Source organism: Dendrobates tinctorius, unplaced genomic scaffold (genome assembly GCF_039654945.1).
Source record: "Dendrobates tinctorius isolate UK_male_01 unplaced genomic scaffold, ASM3965494v1 ptg000054l, whole genome shotgun sequence".
Taxonomy (NCBI): Eukaryota; Metazoa; Chordata; class Amphibia; order Anura; family Dendrobatidae; genus Dendrobates; species Dendrobates tinctorius.
This window is the reverse complement of record NW_027361722.1, coordinates 3,662,592-3,682,922: the sequence shown is the minus strand read 5'-3', so window position 1 is coordinate 3,682,922 and position 20,331 is coordinate 3,662,592. Positions and strand designations below refer to the sequence as shown.

The 20,331-nt window shown below is 43.4% G+C and overlaps 1 protein-coding gene across 1 annotated transcript in view; it reads left to right on the top strand.

The window, feature by feature from the left end:
* The window catches only part of LOC141091562 (uncharacterized), a 96,965-nt gene extending 76,970 nt beyond the window's left edge, over window positions 1-19,995 (top strand). The window contains exons 4-5 of the mRNA XM_073577227.1: window positions 16,355-16,409; window positions 19,331-19,995. Coding sequence (XP_073433328.1) covers window positions 16,355-16,409; window positions 19,331-19,414 — 139 coding nt within the window. The 3' untranslated portion in view covers window positions 19,415-19,995. The remainder of the gene's footprint in view (window positions 1-16,354; window positions 16,410-19,330) is intronic.
* Window positions 19,996-20,331: the final 336 nt, after the last annotated feature.

Below are 20,331 nucleotides of genomic sequence, written 5' to 3'. Positions count from 1 at the left end.
CACCGGGAACATTGGCCCACATGTCAGATTATGCCTTGCAGATCCTAAAAAGGGACCCCCGCATTGCCAAAATGATGAACGATGACGACTACTGGTTGGCCAGCATCCTGGATCCACGCTATAAAGGCAAATTACAAAACATCATGCCACAGGAGAACCTTGACCTAATATTGGCTAATAAACAAGCAACTCTTGTAAATCGGTTGCTTGAGGCATTCCCAGCACACAGCAGCGGTGATGGTTCTCACACGAGCCGTACGGGCAGGAGGCAGCTTGGCAGAGGTGTTCATGGTGCACACAGCAGAAGTGGCATTGGAGACAGGGGTTTCATGACAATGTTGTGGACTGATTTTTCAAATACCGCTCACACAACTGGTAATACTGCATCGATGGAAAGTGACAGGAGACAGCAGTTGTCAACTATGGTTACAAACTACTTTTCCTCCCATATCGATGTTCTCCCACACAGGTCATTCCCCTTTGACTATTGGGCCGCTAAACTGGACACCTGGCCTGAATTGGCACAATATGCCTTACAGGAGCTCGCTTGCCCAGCTGCAAGTGTGCTATCGGAAAGAGTCTTCAGTGCAGCTGGATCAATCCTGACAGAAAAAAGGACCCGTCTGTCAACCCAAAATGTGGATGATCTAACCTTCATTAAAATGAACCATGCATGGGTTTCCAAGGATTTTGTCCCACCTTCCCCTGATGACACATAGGGTGACAGAAAAATGGCTTGCTTTGGTCCACCTCTTCCTGGGACTTGACCTATTTCGCCTTTTGCATCAGCTGAATGTCCAACATCAACATATGCCACTTTCTAAAACTCCCTAACTGTGCTGCCTCCCCCCCCCATGGCCGGGGTCACCACCTAGCGCACGACACCGTGCGAGTGCCGTTGCCCTGGACAGGTGGGTAGGCCGACTCTTGGGCGCGGGCACTGGCACAGGGTCCCTCATAGTGCAATCAAGTGTCTCTGACGGTGGTGGTGCACACCCGCCGTCAGACACACCGCCGTACTATGAGGGGCCCAGTGCCAGTACCGACGCCCACGAGTGGGCCCCCCTTGCTTGGGCAGGGCCCCAGCATTTGCAATCTTTACCTCTCCCTGCTCCTCCACTGTGTAGTCTGGGCCGTCAAATCCATACTGGGCCTAACACCGTCTGAGCCTGCCTCCTGATGTATAGACATATATTTTGAATGTGTACGCTATCCATACATGTTATCCAGGGATACGGTACCCTTTCTCACCTTTGTGCAATCACGTGCAAGCCATACTGGGCCTAACACCGTCTGAGCCTGCCTCCTGATGTATAGACATATATTTTGAATGTGTACGCTATCCATACATGTTATCCGGGGATGCGGTACCCTTTCTCACCTTTGTGCAATCACGTGTAATCCATACTGGGCGTGAGAACGGCTGGCGAGCTGTTAAGCAAGCTACAGCACCTGTGGTTTGCACACGTAAGTTTTTCATTTTTTCAGGAATGACGGTTAGGCCTAATTCCGGAACTGCGGTTGACCTGCACTTACTGGGAAATCATCGTTCGCGGGTAATAATTGTAATCAGTGATCCCCATCACTAACGTTGTTCAGCGGGTTATCTGCACCTGTAAGCGACAAACGCTGGCCTTTTCAGTGTAGCGCACATGCAGCCACGGAAAAGTAAGGGCATGACACACCAGTTATTGGCCAATCTCATGTGCCAGAGCTTCACGTGTCTGTTATGAATGAGTCACCGTAGGAGGCAAAAGCAGAAATACAAGCTAAGTCCAGAAAACCAGAGAAGTTGGCAACTATCAGATTGCAGACCCCTGAACCTATCAACACAACTAGCAGTAGCCGTGGGGGGTTCCTACGATGCCCTAGACCCCTCGATCACAGCCGGAGAATTACATAGGCCTAAAGAAAGAAAGGGGAAATCTAAACTGCCCCAGAGCAGACCCCAAAGCAATAGGCAGCCCCCAACATATAATGACGGTGAAGCAAGATGAAAATACTAACACAGACAGAAAGATAAACTGAGCAAAGACGGGGCCCAAAACTACCTAGATAGGAAAGGACAGGAAGGCTGCTGTCTGCAATCTGCCAAAACCCTATCAAAAACATAAGCCAACAAGCTGATATGAAGAAGGCCCTGAAGCAGCTAGGCTTCAAAAACTAAATCAGCACTCAGGTATTTTCAGAAGACAGAGCTAAATGAATTCAGCACACCCCAGCAGGGAATGGCAGAAATCCAGAAAAACAAAGCAAAACAAAGTCAAAGCACCAAAGCAAAAGGCCGAGCAGCAAACTTAGCTTTAGAGGAGCAGGAATTCAGACTGGTCTCCAAGGATCCCACAGAGAAATCACCCGCAGGGCAGAAGGGCGTCGGCAGCCTTATATCCAGTCAGTAACTCCACTCAGCCAGTCATCATCATCAACCTCAGGTGTTTGATAATCAGGCTCACTACCTTTCTTTACCAGAAGAAGGAGTTCCTCGGGCCTCAGTAATGAAGGGGAAAATGAACTCACAACAGTACCTCCCCCTTGAGGAGGGGTCACCGAACCCTCAACTACACCACCAGGGCGATCAGGGTGAGCCCGATGAAAGGCACGCACCAATCTTTTGGCATGAATATCAGAGGCAGAGACCCAGGAATTATCCTCCTGACCATAACCCTTCCACTTAACCAAATACTGGAGTCTCCGTCTAGCCAGACGGGAATCTAGTACTTTCTCTACCTCATATTCCATGTTACCTTCAACCAATACAGGGTCTGGAGGTGCCACCCCCGGAACAACAGGTTCAACAAACCTCTTCAACAAAGATTTATGGAACACATTATGGATTTTAAATGTGACAGGAAGAGCCAAACGAAAAGAGACCGGATTAATAATCTCCACAATCTTGTAAGGTCCAATAAATCTAGGCTTAAACTTAGGAGAAGCCACCTTCATAGCAATATTTTTTGATGATAACCACACCATATCACCAACCTTAAACTGGGGACCAATGGTCCTATGTCGGTTGGAAAACCGCTGGGCCTTTTCCTGGGAGAGAGATAACTTATCCACCACTTGGTCCCAGATCTGGTGCATTCTCTCCACCACAGTGTCAACACCTGGGCAGGCAGAAGGCTCCACCTGCCCTGAAGAAAATCGAGGATGAAACCCAAAGTTACAAAAAAAAGGTGACATCAAAGTGGCAGAACTAACTCTATTATTTAAACCAAATTCGGCCAAGGGCAAAAATGAAACCCAATCATCCTGATCAGCAGAAATAAAACATCTCAAATATGACTCCAAGGTCTTTTTTGTTCTCTCTGTCTGCCCATTGGTCTGAGGGTGAAAAGCAGAGGAGAAGGACAACTGAATTCCCTGCCTGGAACAGAAAGTTCTCCAAAATCTAGACACAAACTGGACTCCTCTGTCAGATACAATGTTCTCAGGAATCCCGTGCAAACGAACCACCTGTTGTAAAAACAGGGGCACCAACTCAGAGGAAGACGGCAACTTAGGGAGTGGTACAAGATGAACCATCTTAGAGAACCTATCACAAATCACCCAAATAACAGTCATCCTTTGAGAGACAGGCATATCAGAGATGAAATCCATTGAAATATGGGTCCATGGCCTCTTGGGGACAGGCAAAGGCATCAACAACCCACTAGAGCGAGAACACGATTTAGACCGGGAGCACGTCCCACAGGACTGCACAAAATTCCTAACATCACGAGACAAGGAGGGCCACCAAAAAAACCGACTCACCAGATCTCTAGTACCAAAAATACCTGGATGACCAGCCAAAGCAGAGCAATGAACTTCAGACATCACTCTCTTCTTCCACTGGTCAGGAACATACAACTTTCCACTGGGACAACGCTCAGGTTTGTCCTCCTGGAACTCTTCCAGAGCACGTCTCAAATCGGGCGAGAGGGCAGAAAGAACTACCCCTTCGCCTAAGATGGTAGCAGGCTTGGTTACCACAGGAGAATCAGCAAAGAAGCTCCTAGAGAGGGCGTCTGCCTTGACATTCTTTGTTCCAGGAAGAAAAGAAACCACAAAATCAAAACGTGTAAAAAACAAGGCCCACCTAGCCTTGTCTAGGGTTCAAGCGCTTAGCCGACTCTAGGTAAATCAAATTCTTGTGGTCAGTGAGGACCACGACTTGATGCTTAGCTCCCTCCAACCAATGTCTCCACTCCTCAAATGCCCATTTCATGGCCAACAGTTCCCTATTCCTCACATCATAGTTACGTTCAGATGGAGAGAACTTTCGGGAAAAGAAAGCACAGGGATTCATTTTAGATGTTACAGGATCCTTTTGGGACAAAACAGCTCCTGCACCAATCTCAGAAGCATCCACCTCTACCTGGAATGGAAGTGAGACATCAGGTTGCCGCAAAACCGGGGCGGAGGTGAATCTTCGCTTCAGCTCCTGAAAGGAAGAAACAGCCTCCGGAGACCAATTTAACACATCAGCACCCTTCTTAGTCAAATCAGTCAATGGCTTGGCAATACTAGAAAATTTTGCTATAAATTTCCGATAAAAATTAGCAAAACCCAAAAACTTCAGGAGGGCCTTCAAAGAAGTGGGCTGAACCCAATCGTGAATGGCCTGTACCTTGGCCGGGTCCATTTCAATAGCTGACGGGGACAAAATAAATCCCAAAAAAGAAATCCTCTGTACTCCAAAAAGGCATTTAGATCCTTTGACATACAGGGAATTCTCCCTCAAGATCCGGAACACAGTCCGAATATGTTCCACATGAGAATCCCAATCCTTGGAGAAGATCAAAATATCATCCAGATAGATAATCAAAAATTTATCGACAAAATCTCGGAAAATATCGTTCATGAAGCACTGGAAGACAGAAGGGGCATTAGTGTGCCCAAAAGGCATCACCAGGTACTCAAAATGTCCCTCCGGAGTATTAAACGCCGTCTTCCATTCATCCCCATGCTTAATGCGAATAAAATTATACGCCCCCCTGAGGTCAAGCTTGGTAAACCAGCAAGCACCTTTAACTCTGGAGAATAGATCAGAAGAGGGAGTTCCTCAGGCCTCAGTAATGAAGGGGAAAATGAACTCACAACACGTGTCCCTCTAGTAAGCCGGACTCGGACCGCGGGGCATGACGGAGTCTCGTTCGTTAGCGGAATTAAGCTTGCAATGTGTGCATCTGTTCTGTAGCTGGCATGGTTGAGGTTTCCCAGGTGGAGTCGAATTTAACCGTAGGCTCCACTCCTGGTGGTGCCCTTCTGGACATTCCTTTAAGGTTCAGCTTTGCAACCATACTGCCCACGTAAAACAAACACTTTGCCTTCATGAACGCTGTTTGGAGGGTCATGACTCGTGGGAATAACGCCGCCCAATCAGTTAACCTGCTAGAGAGATCCTTCGTTGCTCCCAAGCATGACATCACACTCCCTAGGAGGAAGGTAATGCCACTGTGGCGACCGTACTCCTGGGGGCGACACAAGTGCACTGATGCCCAGCCACTGCTCAATGAATCTGCTGGTACATTGACCCAGACCAGACCAGACCAGACTACATTCCCCTCGCACGCTACACGGCCTGAATCTGACCCTGATGAAACTCAGGTTACCCTTCCCATATACAGTTCCATCTTACACGGTGACAAAGAGGAAGCTGCAGATGAAAGTGCAGGTTCGGCCCACCCGCCATCAGACACACCACCGTACTATCAGGGGCCCTGTGCCAGTGCCGTCGCCAACGAGTGGGCCCCCCCTGCTTGCTCAGGATCACAGCACTTGCAAGGTTGAAATACTGTGCAGTGAGATGGAAGATGGGGACGACGAGGAGTCCAGACTAGTACAGGGATTCCCTAGCGAGGAGACTTATTTGATTGTTTTCAGTGTTGGGACAGCAATTTTTGGGGAGCACTATACTCTGGAGAATGATAGATGGGGCCCACCATACACTGGAACATTCCAAAGGTGGACATCAGACACTGGAGCAGCATTTACAGGACCCATTATACACTAGAGCATTAGAAATGGGGCCCATTATGTTTGGAGCATTATTTGGGCCCATAAGACAGTGGAGCTTCATCCATGGGGACCAACATATACTGTAGCATTATGTGGAGCTCATCATATACTGTTTCAAACATTATATGGGACCAATGATTCTTTATGGAGAAATAGATGGGCCTCGTCATGAGATGTAAAAAGTGAAGCATTTTTCATTGTACTAAACCGCTATTTCTCTGCCGTATCGGAGCATGATGAGTTGTGGTATGTGTTAAAGGGGCGCTCTTTCGCCCAGGGCACATGAAAACCTGGAGCCAGCCCTACCCCCCCACAACTTTAGCCAAATAACCTCCATATTCAGTGCGTAACTTGTATTATGAAGTTAATTAAGGTTGACAAGCTTAAGTAAGAAGAATTGATGCTTTTGGCATTCAAATGAGCACTGTAGGTGTGTTTCCTGTCCTCCTCTCACTGCCGACTTTTATTCCCCATTGACTTACATTGGGTTTCGTGTTTCGGGACGACCCCGACTTTTCCCTATAATCGGCCGATCTTGCTCGACCCGACTTTTGGAAAAGTCGGGTTTCACGAAACGAAACTCGACCCTAAAAAACCAAAAGTCGCTCAACTCTATTCCTGACTATTTGGCTGACTTTTATGATGTATTTAGTGAGAATGAGTCTGCGTCTCATAGTCGATAGTCATTTTTGGGATTTATTTTGTCTCCGTCAACTATTGAAATGGACCCGGCCAAGGTACAGGCCATTTATGATTGAGTTCAGCCCACCTCTTTGAAGGCCCTCCAGAAGTTTTTGGGTTTTGTTAATTTTTATCGGAAATTTATAGCTAATTTTTCTGGTATTGCCAAGCCATTGACTGATTTGACTAGGAAGGGTGCTGATGTGCTGAATTGGTCTCCGGAGGCTGTTTCTTCCTTTCAGGAGCTGAAGCGAAGATTCACTTCTGCTCCAGTTTTGCGGCAACCTGATGTCTCACTCCCGTTTCAGGTGGAGGTGGACGCTTCTGAGATTGGTGCAGGAGCGGTGTTGTCCCAAAAAGATCCTGTGACATCTAAAATGAATCCTTGTGCTTTCTTTTCCCGAAAGTTCTCCCCATCCGAACGTAACTATGATGTGGGGAATCGGGAACTGTTGGCCATGAAATGGGCATTTGAGGAGTGGAGACATTGGTTGGAGGGAGCCAAACACCAAGTCGTGGTCCTTACTGACCACAAGAATTTGATTTACCTGGAGTCGGCCAAGCGCTTGAATCCTAGACAGGCTAGGTGGGCCTTGTTTTTCACACGTTTTGATTTTGTGGTCTCTTTTCTTCTGGGCGCTAAGAATGTCAAGGCAGACGCCCTCTCTAGGAGTTTCCTTGCTGATTCTCCTGTTGTGACTAAGCCTGCTACCATCTTAGGCGAGGGGGTAGTTCTTTCTGCCATCTCGCCCGATTTGAGACGTGCTCTGGAAGAGTTTCAGGAGGACAAACCTGAGCGTTGTCCCAGTGGAAAGTTGTATGTTCCTGAACAGTGGAGGAAGAGAGTGATGTCTGAAGTTCATTGCTCTGCATTGGCTGGTCATCCAGGTATTTTTGGTACTAGAGATCTGGTGAGTCGGTCTTTTTGGTGGCCCTCCTTGTCTCATGATGTCAGGAATTTTGTGCAGTCCTGTGGGACTTGCTCCCGGTCTAAACCTTGTTCTCGCTCTAGTGGGTTGTTGATGCCTTTGCCGGTGCCCAGGAGGCCATGGACCCATATTTCAATGGATTTTATCTCTGATATACCTGTCTCTCAGAGAATGACTGTTATTTGGGTGATAGATTCTCTAAGATGGTCCATCTTGTACCACTCCCTAAGTTGCCATCTTCCTCTGAGTTGGTGCCCTTGTTTTTGCAACAGGTGGTTCGCTTGCACGGGATTCCTGAGAACATTGTATCTGACAGAGGAGTTCAGTTTGTGTCTAGATTTTGGAGGACTTTCTGTTCCAAGCTGGGAATTCAGTTGTCCTTCTCTGCGTTTCACCCTCAGACCAATGGGCAGACGGAGAGAACAAACCAGACTTTGGAGTCGTATTTGAGATGTTTTATTTCTGCCGATCAGGATGATTGGGTTTCATTTTTGCCCTTGGCCGAATTTGCTTTAAATAATAGAGCTAGTTCTGCCACTTTGATGTCACCTTTTTTTTGTAACTTTGCGTTTCACCCTCGATTTTCTTCAGGGCAGGTGGAGCCTTCTGCCTGCCCAGGTGTTGACACTGTGGTGGAGAGAATGCACCAGATCTGGGACCAAGTAGTGGATAAGTTGTCTCTCTCCCAGGAAAAGGCCCAGCGGTTTTCCAACCAGCGTAGGACCGTTGGTCCCCAGTTTAAGGTGGGGGATATGGTTTAGTTGTCATCAAAAAATATCGCTATGAAGGTGGCTTCTCCTAAGTTTAAGCCTAGATTTATTGGACCTTACAAGATTTTGGAGATTATTAATCCGGTCTCTTTTCGGTTGGCTCTTCCTGTCACATTTAAAATTCATAATGTGTTTCATAAGTCCTTGTTGAAGAGGTTTGTTGAACCAGTAGTTCCTGTGGTGGCACCTCCTGACCCTGTATTGGTTGAAGGTAACATGGAATATGAGGTAGAGAAGATACTGGATTCCCGTCTGGCTAGACGGAGACTCCAGTATTTGGTTAAGTGGAAGGGTTATGGTCAGGAGGATAATTCCTTGGTCTCTGCCTCTGATATTCATGCCGAAAGATTGGTGCGTGCCTTTCATCGGGCTCACCCGGATCGCCCTGGTGGCATGGATGAGGGTTCGGTGACCCCTCCTCAAGGGGGAGGTACTGTTGTGAGTTCATTTTTCCCTTCACCGTTGAGGTCTGATGAACTCCCTCCTCTGGTGAAGGAAGGTAGTGAGGCTGATTATCAGACACCTGGGCAGCTAGATGATGACTGGGTGGCTGGAATTGAGGACTGGATATAAGGCCGCCGACGCCCTTCTGCCTTGCTGCTGATCCTGCTGGATTCTTGGTGACCAGTCTAATTCCTGCGTCTCAAAGCTAAGTTTTTCTGCTCTGCTTTGTACACTTCAGTTTTGTTTTTGTTTTGCCTTGTTTTTTGGGAGTTCTGCCATCCCCGGCCGGGGGTGAGCTGAATTCCATTTTTGTCTCTGATCTGTTGATCTTTTGCTCTGTCTTCAGAATATACCTGAGTGCTGATATAGTTTTTTGAAGCCTAGCGACTTCAGGGCCTGTTTTTCCTATCAGTCGGTTGGCACATTTTGGATAGGGTTTTTGCGGATGGCAGACAGCGGCTTTCCTATCCTGTCCTATTTAGTTAGCTTGGGCCCCATCATTTTCTCAGCCTATCTTTCTATCTGTGTTAGTGTTTTCATCTTGCTTCACCGTCATTATATGTTGGGGGCTGCCTATTGCTTAGGGGTCTGCTCTGGGGCAGTTTAGTTTTTCCCCTTTCTGTCATTAGGCTATGTAGTTCTCTGGCTGTGATTGAGGGGTCTAGGGCACCGTAGGAACCCCCACGGCTACTGCTAGTTGTTGTGGATAGGTTCAGGGGTCTGCAATCCGATAGCTGCCAACCTCTGTTTTTTCTGGACTTAGCTGGTATTTTGTTTTTTCCTCCTTCGGTGACTCATCATAACATGCACTCACTATTCTGCTGGTGCAGTCACTGTGTACATACATTACATTACTGATCCTGAGTTACATCCTGTATTATACTCCAGAGCTGCACTCACTATTCTGCTGGTACAGTCACTGTGTACATACATTACACTACTGATCCTGAGTTACATCCTGTATTATACCCCAGAGCTGCACTCACTATTCTGCTGGTGCAGTCACTGTGTACATACATTACATTACTGATCCTGAGTTACATCCTGTATTATACCCCAGAGCTGCACTCACTATTCTGCTGGTGCAGTCACTGTGTACATACATTACTGATCCTGAGTTACATCCTATATTATACCCCAGAGCTGCACTCACTATTCTGCTGGTGCAGTCACTGTGTACATACATTACTGATCCTGAGTTACATCCTGTATTATACCCCAGAGCTGCACTCACTATTCTGCTGGTGCAGTCACTGTGTACATACATTACTGATCCTGAGTTACCTCCTGTTTGGCTGTGAGTGGATTATGGGACGTGATTAGTGTTGAGCATTCCGATACCGCAAGTATCGGGTATCGGCCGATACTTGCTGTATCGGAATTCCGATACCGACTTCCGATATTTTTTCAATATCGGAATTCGGCATCGGAATCGGAAGTTCAAAGTTGATTGACAGCCTGACGTCATCATGATGCGTGGTGTGTGCGCATCATGATGCGCCGTCATTTCGGGCCTTCCGGGGGTCTCTGCCGGCCTGCCGGGGGGCTGTGTGGACTGCCCGGGGTCTGTACCGGCCTGCCGGGGGGCTGTGCCGGCCTGCCGGTGGTCTGTGCACCCTGTGGGGGTCTGTACCGGCCTGCCGGGGGGCTGTGCCGGCCTGCCGGTGGTCTGTGCACCCTGTGGGGGTCTGTACCGGCCTGCCGGGGGGCTGTGCCGGCCTGCCGGTGGTCTGTGCCCCCTGTGGGGGTCTGTACCGGCCTGCCGGGGGGCTGTGCCGGCCTGCCGGGGGGCTGTGCTGATGTCCGGGGGTCTGTGCAAGCATCGTCCGATGGGACTACAAGTCCCATCTGGCGATGCCTGCTACCATGACAGTGATTGACACATTAGCCAATGATGGGACAGTAGTAGTCCCATCATCCGGCTAATATGTTAAATGTTAAAAAAAAAAAAAAAAAAATACTACATACATACTACATGCATGCTACATACATACTATATATATACTACATACATACTACATACATGCTACATACATACTGCATGCTACATACATACTACATACATACTACATGCATGCTACATGCATGCTACATACATACTACATACATACTACATACATACTACATACATGCTACATGCATGCTACATACATACTACATATATACTACATACATACTACATACATGCTACATACATACTGCATGCTACATACATACTACATACATACTACATGCATGCTACATGCATGCTACATACATACTACATACATACTACATGCATGCTACATACATACTACATGCATGCTACATACATACTACATGCATGCTACATACATACTACATGCATGCTACATACATACCACATGCATGCTACATACATACCACATGCATGCTACATACATACCACATACATACTACATACATACTACATACATACTACATGCTACATACATACTACATATATACTACATGCATGCTACATACATACTACATGCTACATACATACCACATACATACTACATACATGCTACATACATACATACTACATACATACTACATGCATGCTACATACATACTACATACATACTACATACATACTACATGCATGCTACATACATACTACATGCATGCTACATGCATGCTACATACATACTACATGCTACATACATACCACATACATACTACATACATACTACATACATACTACATACATGCTACATACATACTACATATATACTACATGCATGCTACATACATATTACATGCTACATACATACCACATACATACTACACACATGCTACATGCTACATACATACTACATATATACTACATGCATGCTACATACATACTACATATATACTACATGCATGCTACATACATACTGCATGCTACATGCATGCTACATACATACTACATACATACTACATGCTACATACATACCACATATATACTACATACATACAATACATTCATACAATACATACATAGACATACAGTACATATAACATAGAGTAACATACTTACCAATACTTGTCACATTGTTCCCCGAAGCCATTGTCTTTTCCGGAATAAATATTAACATAACAAACCACAAAAATACTCACCCACGATCCGAAGCAGTCCACGAGTGTGTCCCATGACGATCTTGGGTAGAGAACTGCAGCATCAGATGATGCTGCCGTTCTCTACGGGCTGCAGGAATCCAATGACGGAAGGTAGGTATCCTTCCGCACTGTATTCCTCCGCCACTTAAAAAAAAAAAAAGTCCCTAGTCTCACTTTATGCCATTGCTGTGTGGGAATGTCCCATGCAGCAATGGCATAAAGTGAGACTAGGGACTTTTTTTTTTTTTAAGTGGCGGAGGAATACAGTGCGGAAGGATACCTACCTTCCGTCATTGGATTCCTGCAGCCCGTAGAGAACGGCAGCATCATCTGATGCTGCAGTTCTCTACCCAAGATCGTCATGGGACACACTCGTGGACTGCTTCGGATCGTGGGTGAGTATTTTTGTGGTTTGTTATGTTAATATTTATTCCGGAAAAGACAATGGCTTCGGGGAACAATGTGACAAGTATTGGTAAGTATGTTACTCTATGTTATATGTACTGTATGTCTATGTATGTATTGTATGAATGTATTGTATGTATGTAGTATATATGTGGTATGTATGTAGCATGTAGTATGTATGTAGCATGCATGTAGCATGCAGTATGTATGTAGCATGCATGTAGTATATATGTAGTATGTATGTGGTATGTATGTAGCATGTAGTATGTATGTAGCATGCATGTAGTATATATGTAGTATGTATGTAGCATGTAGTATGTATGTAGCATGCATGTAGTATATATGTAGTATGTATGTAGCATGTAGTATGTATGTAGCATGCATGTAGTATATATGTAGTATGTATGTAGCATGTAGTATGTATGTAGCATGCATGTAGTATATATGTAGTATGTATGTAGCATGTAGTATGTATGTAGCATGCATGTAGTATATATGTAGTATGTATGTAGCATGTAGTATGTATGTAGCATGCATGTAGTATATATGTAGTATGTATGTAGCATGTAGTATGTATGTAGTATGCATGTAGTATATATGTAGTATGTATGTAGCATGTAGTATGTATGTAGCATGCATGTAGTATATATGTAGTATGTATGTAGCATGCATGTAGTATATATGTAGTATGTATGTAGCATGTAGTATGTATGTAGCATGCATGTAGTATATATGTAGTATGTATGTAGCATGTAGTATGTATGTAGCATGCATGTAGTATATATGTAGTATGTATGTAGCATGTAGTATGTATGTAGCATGCATGTAGTATATATGTAGTATGTATGTAGCATGTAGTATGTATGTAGTATGCATGTAGTATATATGTAGTATGTATGTAGCATGTAGTATGTATGTAGCATGCATGTAGTATATATGTAGTATGTATGTAGCATGTAGTATGTATGTAGCATGCATGTAGTATATATGTAGTATGTATGTAGCATGCATGTAGTATATATGTAGTATGTATGTAGCATGTAGTATGTATGTAGCATGCATGTAGTATATATGTAGTATGTATGTAGCATGTAGTATGTATGTAGCATGCATGTAGTATATATGTAGTATGTATGTAGCATGTAGTATGTATGTAGCATGCATGTAGTATATATGTAGTATGTATGTAGCATGTAGTATGTATGTAGTATGCATGTAGTATATATGTAGTATGTATGTAGCATGTAGTATGTATGTAGCATGCATGTAGTATATATGTAGTATGTATGTAGCATGCATGTAGTATATATGTAGTATGTATGTAGCATGTAGTATGTATGTAGCATGCATGTAGTATATATGTAGTATGTAGCATGTAGTATGTATGTAGCATGCATGTAGTATGTATGTGGTATGTATGTAGCATGTAGTATGTATGTAGCATGCATGTAGTATATATGTGTTATGTATGTAGCATGCATGTAGCATGCATGTAGTATGTATGTAGTATGTATGTGGTATGTATGTAGCATGCATGTAGTATGTATGTAGTATATATGTGGTATGTATGTAGCATGTAGTATGTATGTAGCATGTAGTATATATGTAGTATGTATGTAGTATATATGTAGTATGTATGTAGCATGTAGTATGTATGTAGCATGCATGTAGTATATATGTAGTATGTATGTAGCATGTAGTATGTATGTAGTATGCATGTAGTATATATGTAGTATGTATGTAGCATGTAGTATGTATGTAGCATGCATGTAGTATATATGTAGTATGTATGTAGCATGCATGTAGTATATATGTAGTATGTATGTAGCATGTAGTATGTATGTAGCATGCATGTAGTATATATGTAGTATGTATGTAGCATGTAGTATGTATGTAGCATGCATGTAGTATATATGTAGTATGTATGTAGCATGTAGTATGTATGTAGCATGCATGTAGTATATATGTAGTATGTATGTAGCATGTAGTATGTATGTAGTATGCATGTAGTATATATGTAGTATGTATGTAGCATGTAGTATGTATGTAGCATGCATGTAGTATATATGTAGTATGTATGTAGCATGTAGTATGTATGTAGCATGCATGTAGTATATATGTAGTATGTATGTAGCATGTAGTATGTATGTAGCATGCATGTAGTATATATGTAGTATGTATGTAGCATGTAGTATGTATGTAGCATGCATGTAGTATATATGTAGTATGTATGTAGCATGTAGTATATATGTAGCATGTAGTATATATGTAGTATGTATGTAGTATATATGTAGTATGTATGTAGCATGTAGTATGTATGTAGCATGCATGTAGTATATATGTAGTATGTATGTAGCATGTAGTATGTATGTAGTATGCATGTAGTATATATGTAGTATGTATGTAGCATGTAGTATGTATGTAGCATGCATGTAGTATATATGTAGTATGTATGTAGCATGCATGTAGTGTATATGTAGTATGTATGTAGCATGTAGTATGTATGTAGCATGCATGTAGTATATATGTAGTATGTATGTAGCATGTAGTATGTATGTAGCATGCATGTAGTATATATGTAGTATGTATGTAGCATGTAGTATGTATGTAGCATGCATGTAGTATATATGTAGTATGTATGTAGCATGTAGTATGTATGTAGTATGCATGTAGTATATATGTAGTATGTATGTAGCATGTAGTATGTATGTAGCATGCATGTAGTATATATGTAGTATGTATGTAGCATGTAGTATGTATGTAGCATGCATGTAGTATATATGTAGTATGTATGTAGCATGTAGTATGTATGTAGCATGCATGTAGTATATATGTAGTATGTATGTAGCATGTAGTATGTATGTAGCATGCATGTAGTATATATGTAGTATGTATGTAGCATGTAGTATGTATGTAGCATGCATGTAGTATATATGTAGTATGTATGTAGCATGTAGTATGTATGTAGCATGCATGTAGTATATATGTAGTATGTATGTAGCATGCATGTAGTATATATGTAGTATGTATGTAGCATGTAGTATGTATGTAGCATGCATGTAGTATATATGTAGTATGTAGCATGTAGTATGTATGTAGCATGCATGTAGTATGTATGTGGTATGTATGTAGCATGTAGTATGTATGTAGCATGCATGTAGTATATATGTGTTATGTATGTAGCATGCATGTAGCATGCATGTAGTATGTATGTAGTATGTATGTGGTATGTATGTAGCATGCATGTAGTATGTATGTAGTATATATGTGGTATGTATGTAGCATGTAGTATGTATGTAGCATGTAGTATATATGTAGTATGTATGTAGTATATATGTAGTATGTATGTTGCATGTAGTATTTATGTTGTATGTATGTAGCATGTATGTAGCATGTATGTAGTATTTTTTTTTTTTTTACATTCAACACATTAGCCGGATGATGGGACTACTACTGTCCCATCATTGGCTAATGTGTCAATCACTGTCATGGTAGCAGGCATCGCCCGATGGGACTTGTAGTCCCATCGGACGATGCCTGCACAGACCCCCGAAGCCTGCACAGACCACCGGCAGGACGGCACAGCCCCCCGGCAGGCCGGCACAGCCCCCCGGAGCCTGCACAGCCCCCCGGCAGGCCGGCACAGCCCCCCGGCAGGCCGGCACAGCCCCCCGGAGCCTGCACAGCCCCCGGCAGGCCGGCACAGCCCCCCGGCAGGCCGGCACAGACCACCGGAGCCTGCACAGACCCCCTGGCAGGCCGGCACAGCCCCCCGAAAGGCCCGTACAGACCCCAGAGAGGCTGTACAAGGCAAAAACAGGGTTTTTCTTATTCCGATACCGGAAGTCCCATAGACTTGAATGGGACTTCCGGTATCGGAATCGGCGATACCGATACTTTTTTTAAAGATCGGCCGATCCATTCTGATCCGATACTTTGAAGTATCGGACGGTATCGCTCAACTCTAGACGTGATACGTTTCGCTCTCCTGTTCCTTTATGTTTTCTTCTCTTTTTACAGGACGATTCCTTCTCAGATTCACCAAACAAGCACAGATAATAATGAGAAGGAGGAGGTGAGTCACATTACACATTAACCCTTTCGGTTCAGGCCCATTTTCAAATGCAGCTTCTCTTATCTTTGCCTTCCAGAAGCCATTCATTTCTATTATCTGTGTGGTTGTAGCTGATGATTTCTTCTCTTGTGTGTTTGTCGGGGGTTTAGTATTGGGATCCATGTAACTTATTACCATTTATTAACTCTTTATAAATACTGCGATCTGCGTTCCTGCCCTGTTTCTATTTTTATATTTTATACCTTCCGTCGTTCATTGTTTCCTCAGTCTGTGGATCACTGTAGAGAGAAATCACTTTTTGAGACCGATCCTCTCTTCAGTGTCTGCAGACAGAGCGGTGTCATTTCCTGCAGGACAATCTGTCATTTTCACTTGCTCGATTTCTGGATACTGACAAGTTTTTGATCACTTTTTTCCCTTTTTTTATTATTTAGGATGAAAAAAATGTAATAAATCTGTTATTTTTTTCATTTTTTTTTTTTTTTACAGCATTCACAGTGCAGCGTATTTAACATTTCCACTTTATTTTGGAGGTTGATACAATTACTGTAAAACCCAATTTGTAACTTTTCTTTTACTACTTTTGCATGAGGACACGTACTTTCTAAAACAAATCTTTTTTATTTCTTAGTCTCCATATTCTGTGAGCCGTAAAGTTATTGTTCTTCTTTTTACGGTGTGGTGTGAGGGGCTGTTTTTCGTTTGTTTGTTTTTTTGCATAAGTTAAGATATATCTTTTAATCTGTACATTATTGGGATACACGTGACTTTTTGATTACTTTTTGCTTAATTTGTCGCAAGCGTTCACGGTGCTGAATTAATAATGAAATCACTTTATACGATGCATCGTTACGGATGTGGCAGTGCTGCATCTGTTGTTTTAGGGAATGTGTTCTTGTTTTTGAATATAAATCATTTGAGGGTTTTTTTTTATACTTTGGACACTTTTTAAAACATTTTTGAAATTTTTTACAATGTTTTATTGTAATAATGCGACTTTAGCATGTGACCCTTAGATAATGCCCTGCACTACCTATATAGTGCACTGTATCATGCCTGACTATCTGTGATTTACTGACATTCAGCCTATTAGATGCTCTTTGTGGTAGAATCTGATGTGTCCATTCCTTGTAGACCGAGAAGCCATTATCAGGCCTATAAATGCAGGGTATAGGGGGAGCAATAGGGTGACAGAGGGGGCGCTCTACCTCTTTTAATCTCAAGGAAGAATCCAATTAGATCCAATTAGGCCAAACTTGAGGATTTTTGAGAGACTGATCCATCATCTAATGTGTATGGAGGTCTTTTTACGCCTCAATGACTGCAGATTTTGGGGTAAATAAGGTCCAGGTTGTTGGATTAACATACCTGACAATGATGACCGTGTAACCATCACCTACCGTTTTGTGTTTACAGCCCCTCTGCTTACGTATGTGTCTCCATGGTAATGAACTACACACCAGCCCTGTAGTCTTATCCTGCAGTGATGTTTTGCTCCCATACACTTCGATAGTCTACAGACATCAGGAGACAGATGTGAGTGTAACATATACAGTAAAGTCCAAAACAAAAAAGAGTAGCAAGAAAAACACCAAATAAATAGATAACGTTTTTTGACTAAACACATAAAATCAGACTTGACATAATACAAATGTCATGGTTTGGACATGGTTAATGTCCTGTTCTCACAGGGATAACTTTTGCTGGCCTCTCTTTGGATCGGGGAGGGGTATTTATACTCACTCCAAACTATGATTCCCTGTCAGCTATACTGTTATTCTGGCTGTGTGTCTGACCCCCCTGGTGTGCGTGTATACTGCATTGCTTGTTTGCTTCCCGTGTATGACCCAGTCTGTCCCCTCACTCTGAACTCCGTCTCTCGCTTTGGTACTATTGTCTTTTCTAGTTCTGACCTCCTGGCTTGGCTCTTGTTACTCCGTTGCAGTTTGTCCCTATTGTACCGTCTATTGCCCATTCTGGTTTTCTGATCTATTGCTACGTCCTGACTATTCACTCTGTCTATCCCTTTGGTACTGTCCTGCTATCTCGTGCTTTGACCTTGGCTTGTTCTGGTTTTCGTCCCTGTCTATGCCCCTTGGTAACATTGTCCCGTAGTTACCTTTCTAGGAGTTTTCCTTCAGTTCCTAGCTCTGTGGAGCTTAGGCCACGCCCCCAGCAGTCATGTGCTTCAGGTCCTGATAGTCTGAAGCATGCATCATCACCACTGCTGTCCCGCTCCACAGGTATCTTTGAGCACTGTTTTTGTACTCAGGACGTGCGCACTGGCTCAGTGAACAAGTGCAGTGCGGTGTTCCTGACAACAAATACATATAAGGGAAAAAGAGGAGACATGAAGGTAGGCAAGGGAGAGGCTGTAGGTCAGAATAGGACTTGGGCAAGCAGGAAAAGGAATAATCACAGTAAGTGAGCACAGAAGTAACACAGACTGGCAGATGCTGTGGATGGTTGTAAGGTATTCCTACATTCCACCATAATGTAACGTCATAGGATAGAATGCCTGCATGATAAGTCCGGACCAAAAACAGCCTTCCTGCGACCCCTGACGCGCGTTTTCCGTGATTGCTTCGATAAAGTGTAAGATCAGACTACACAAGAATCGTTTGCAGTCTGTAACCATGGGGACACACAGCTGTGCATATGAGCTGTATACTCATGAAAGGAGGAGATTTATAATGAAAAGTATTTGTAAATTTAATTTGTTTTTATATTAAATTGAATCGATGATTGAAGCTAATCACACAAGACATTTACTTAGACAGATACTTATGTATTAGTGGTGACTTCCCGCTTAGGTCACTCTAGAGGTTGTCCCGGGCCTAACGCTTACACCACTAACTCATCATATAAAACTCTATAATGCACTGCCCCTGTAAATGTGTGTTTTTGTGTTCTCCCCCCAGCCGGTGTATGATAATATCCAGGACGATTACTTCCTCCATTTTAACACTCTGTACGATCGGACACCGGCCGTTCCGATGGAATGAAGACCGAACGACCCATAGCGCAAGAGACGATAGAAGCCGCAATGTGAACCACAGAAGGATCCTCATCATGCTGAGAATCATTTGCATGAAGATTATATATTTATTATGTTCTGGGATGTGAGTCTTGACTTTTTTTTTAAAAAATTGGTCAATACAGGAACTCTACATGCCGCTCTGGGTGGTTGAGACAAAGCCTTCTCTGTACTGAATGTTAAGTACACCGGGGGCCCATCGTGACTCGGTAATGTCCCCACAAGTCTCTGAAGACGGCACAGAACATCAAGAAGGTCAAGAACATTCATGAGCTCCTTGACTTTTCTGAGTGACCATGATCTTGCAGAGTATGTACTGGAAAAGGTGACCCTCAGGGGCGTAATGAGGAGGGAACGTGGCCCATGTGTTTGGTGCCTGCGGAAGCACCAATGAGCCTATTTTGGAAACTTTTATCCCTGATTTGGGCATGCGCCACAACCACCCTGTACTAAAAGGTTTACACATCACTGTTTGTATTATATGTTCTATAATATATTCTGTAACTATAGTTCATGTGAATATTAAACCATGGGGCAATTTGCTCACCATTGTGGTTATCAATTCACTGCTGAAGGTCGTCGTGAGCACATGCAGGACGTACAGAACATCTGATCGTGGTCAAAACATATGGACTCAATCTAGATATGTAAGTGTAAGCCCCACCTCTGCTCTGTCCAAGACCACCCCCAAAGAGCCATATAATATCTCTTTTTACTTCTTTGGAGATCTGGTTTACAGAAGGTTGGATCTATGGCCTTTGTACAATTTAGCAAAGAAAAGAGAGGTGAGATATTAGATACAACAAAACTTTCAGCAGAAAGAGATAGAGGAGATAATATTGGTATGTGTGGGTGTTCGCGCCCCTGCAGTTAGTGAGTGACTGC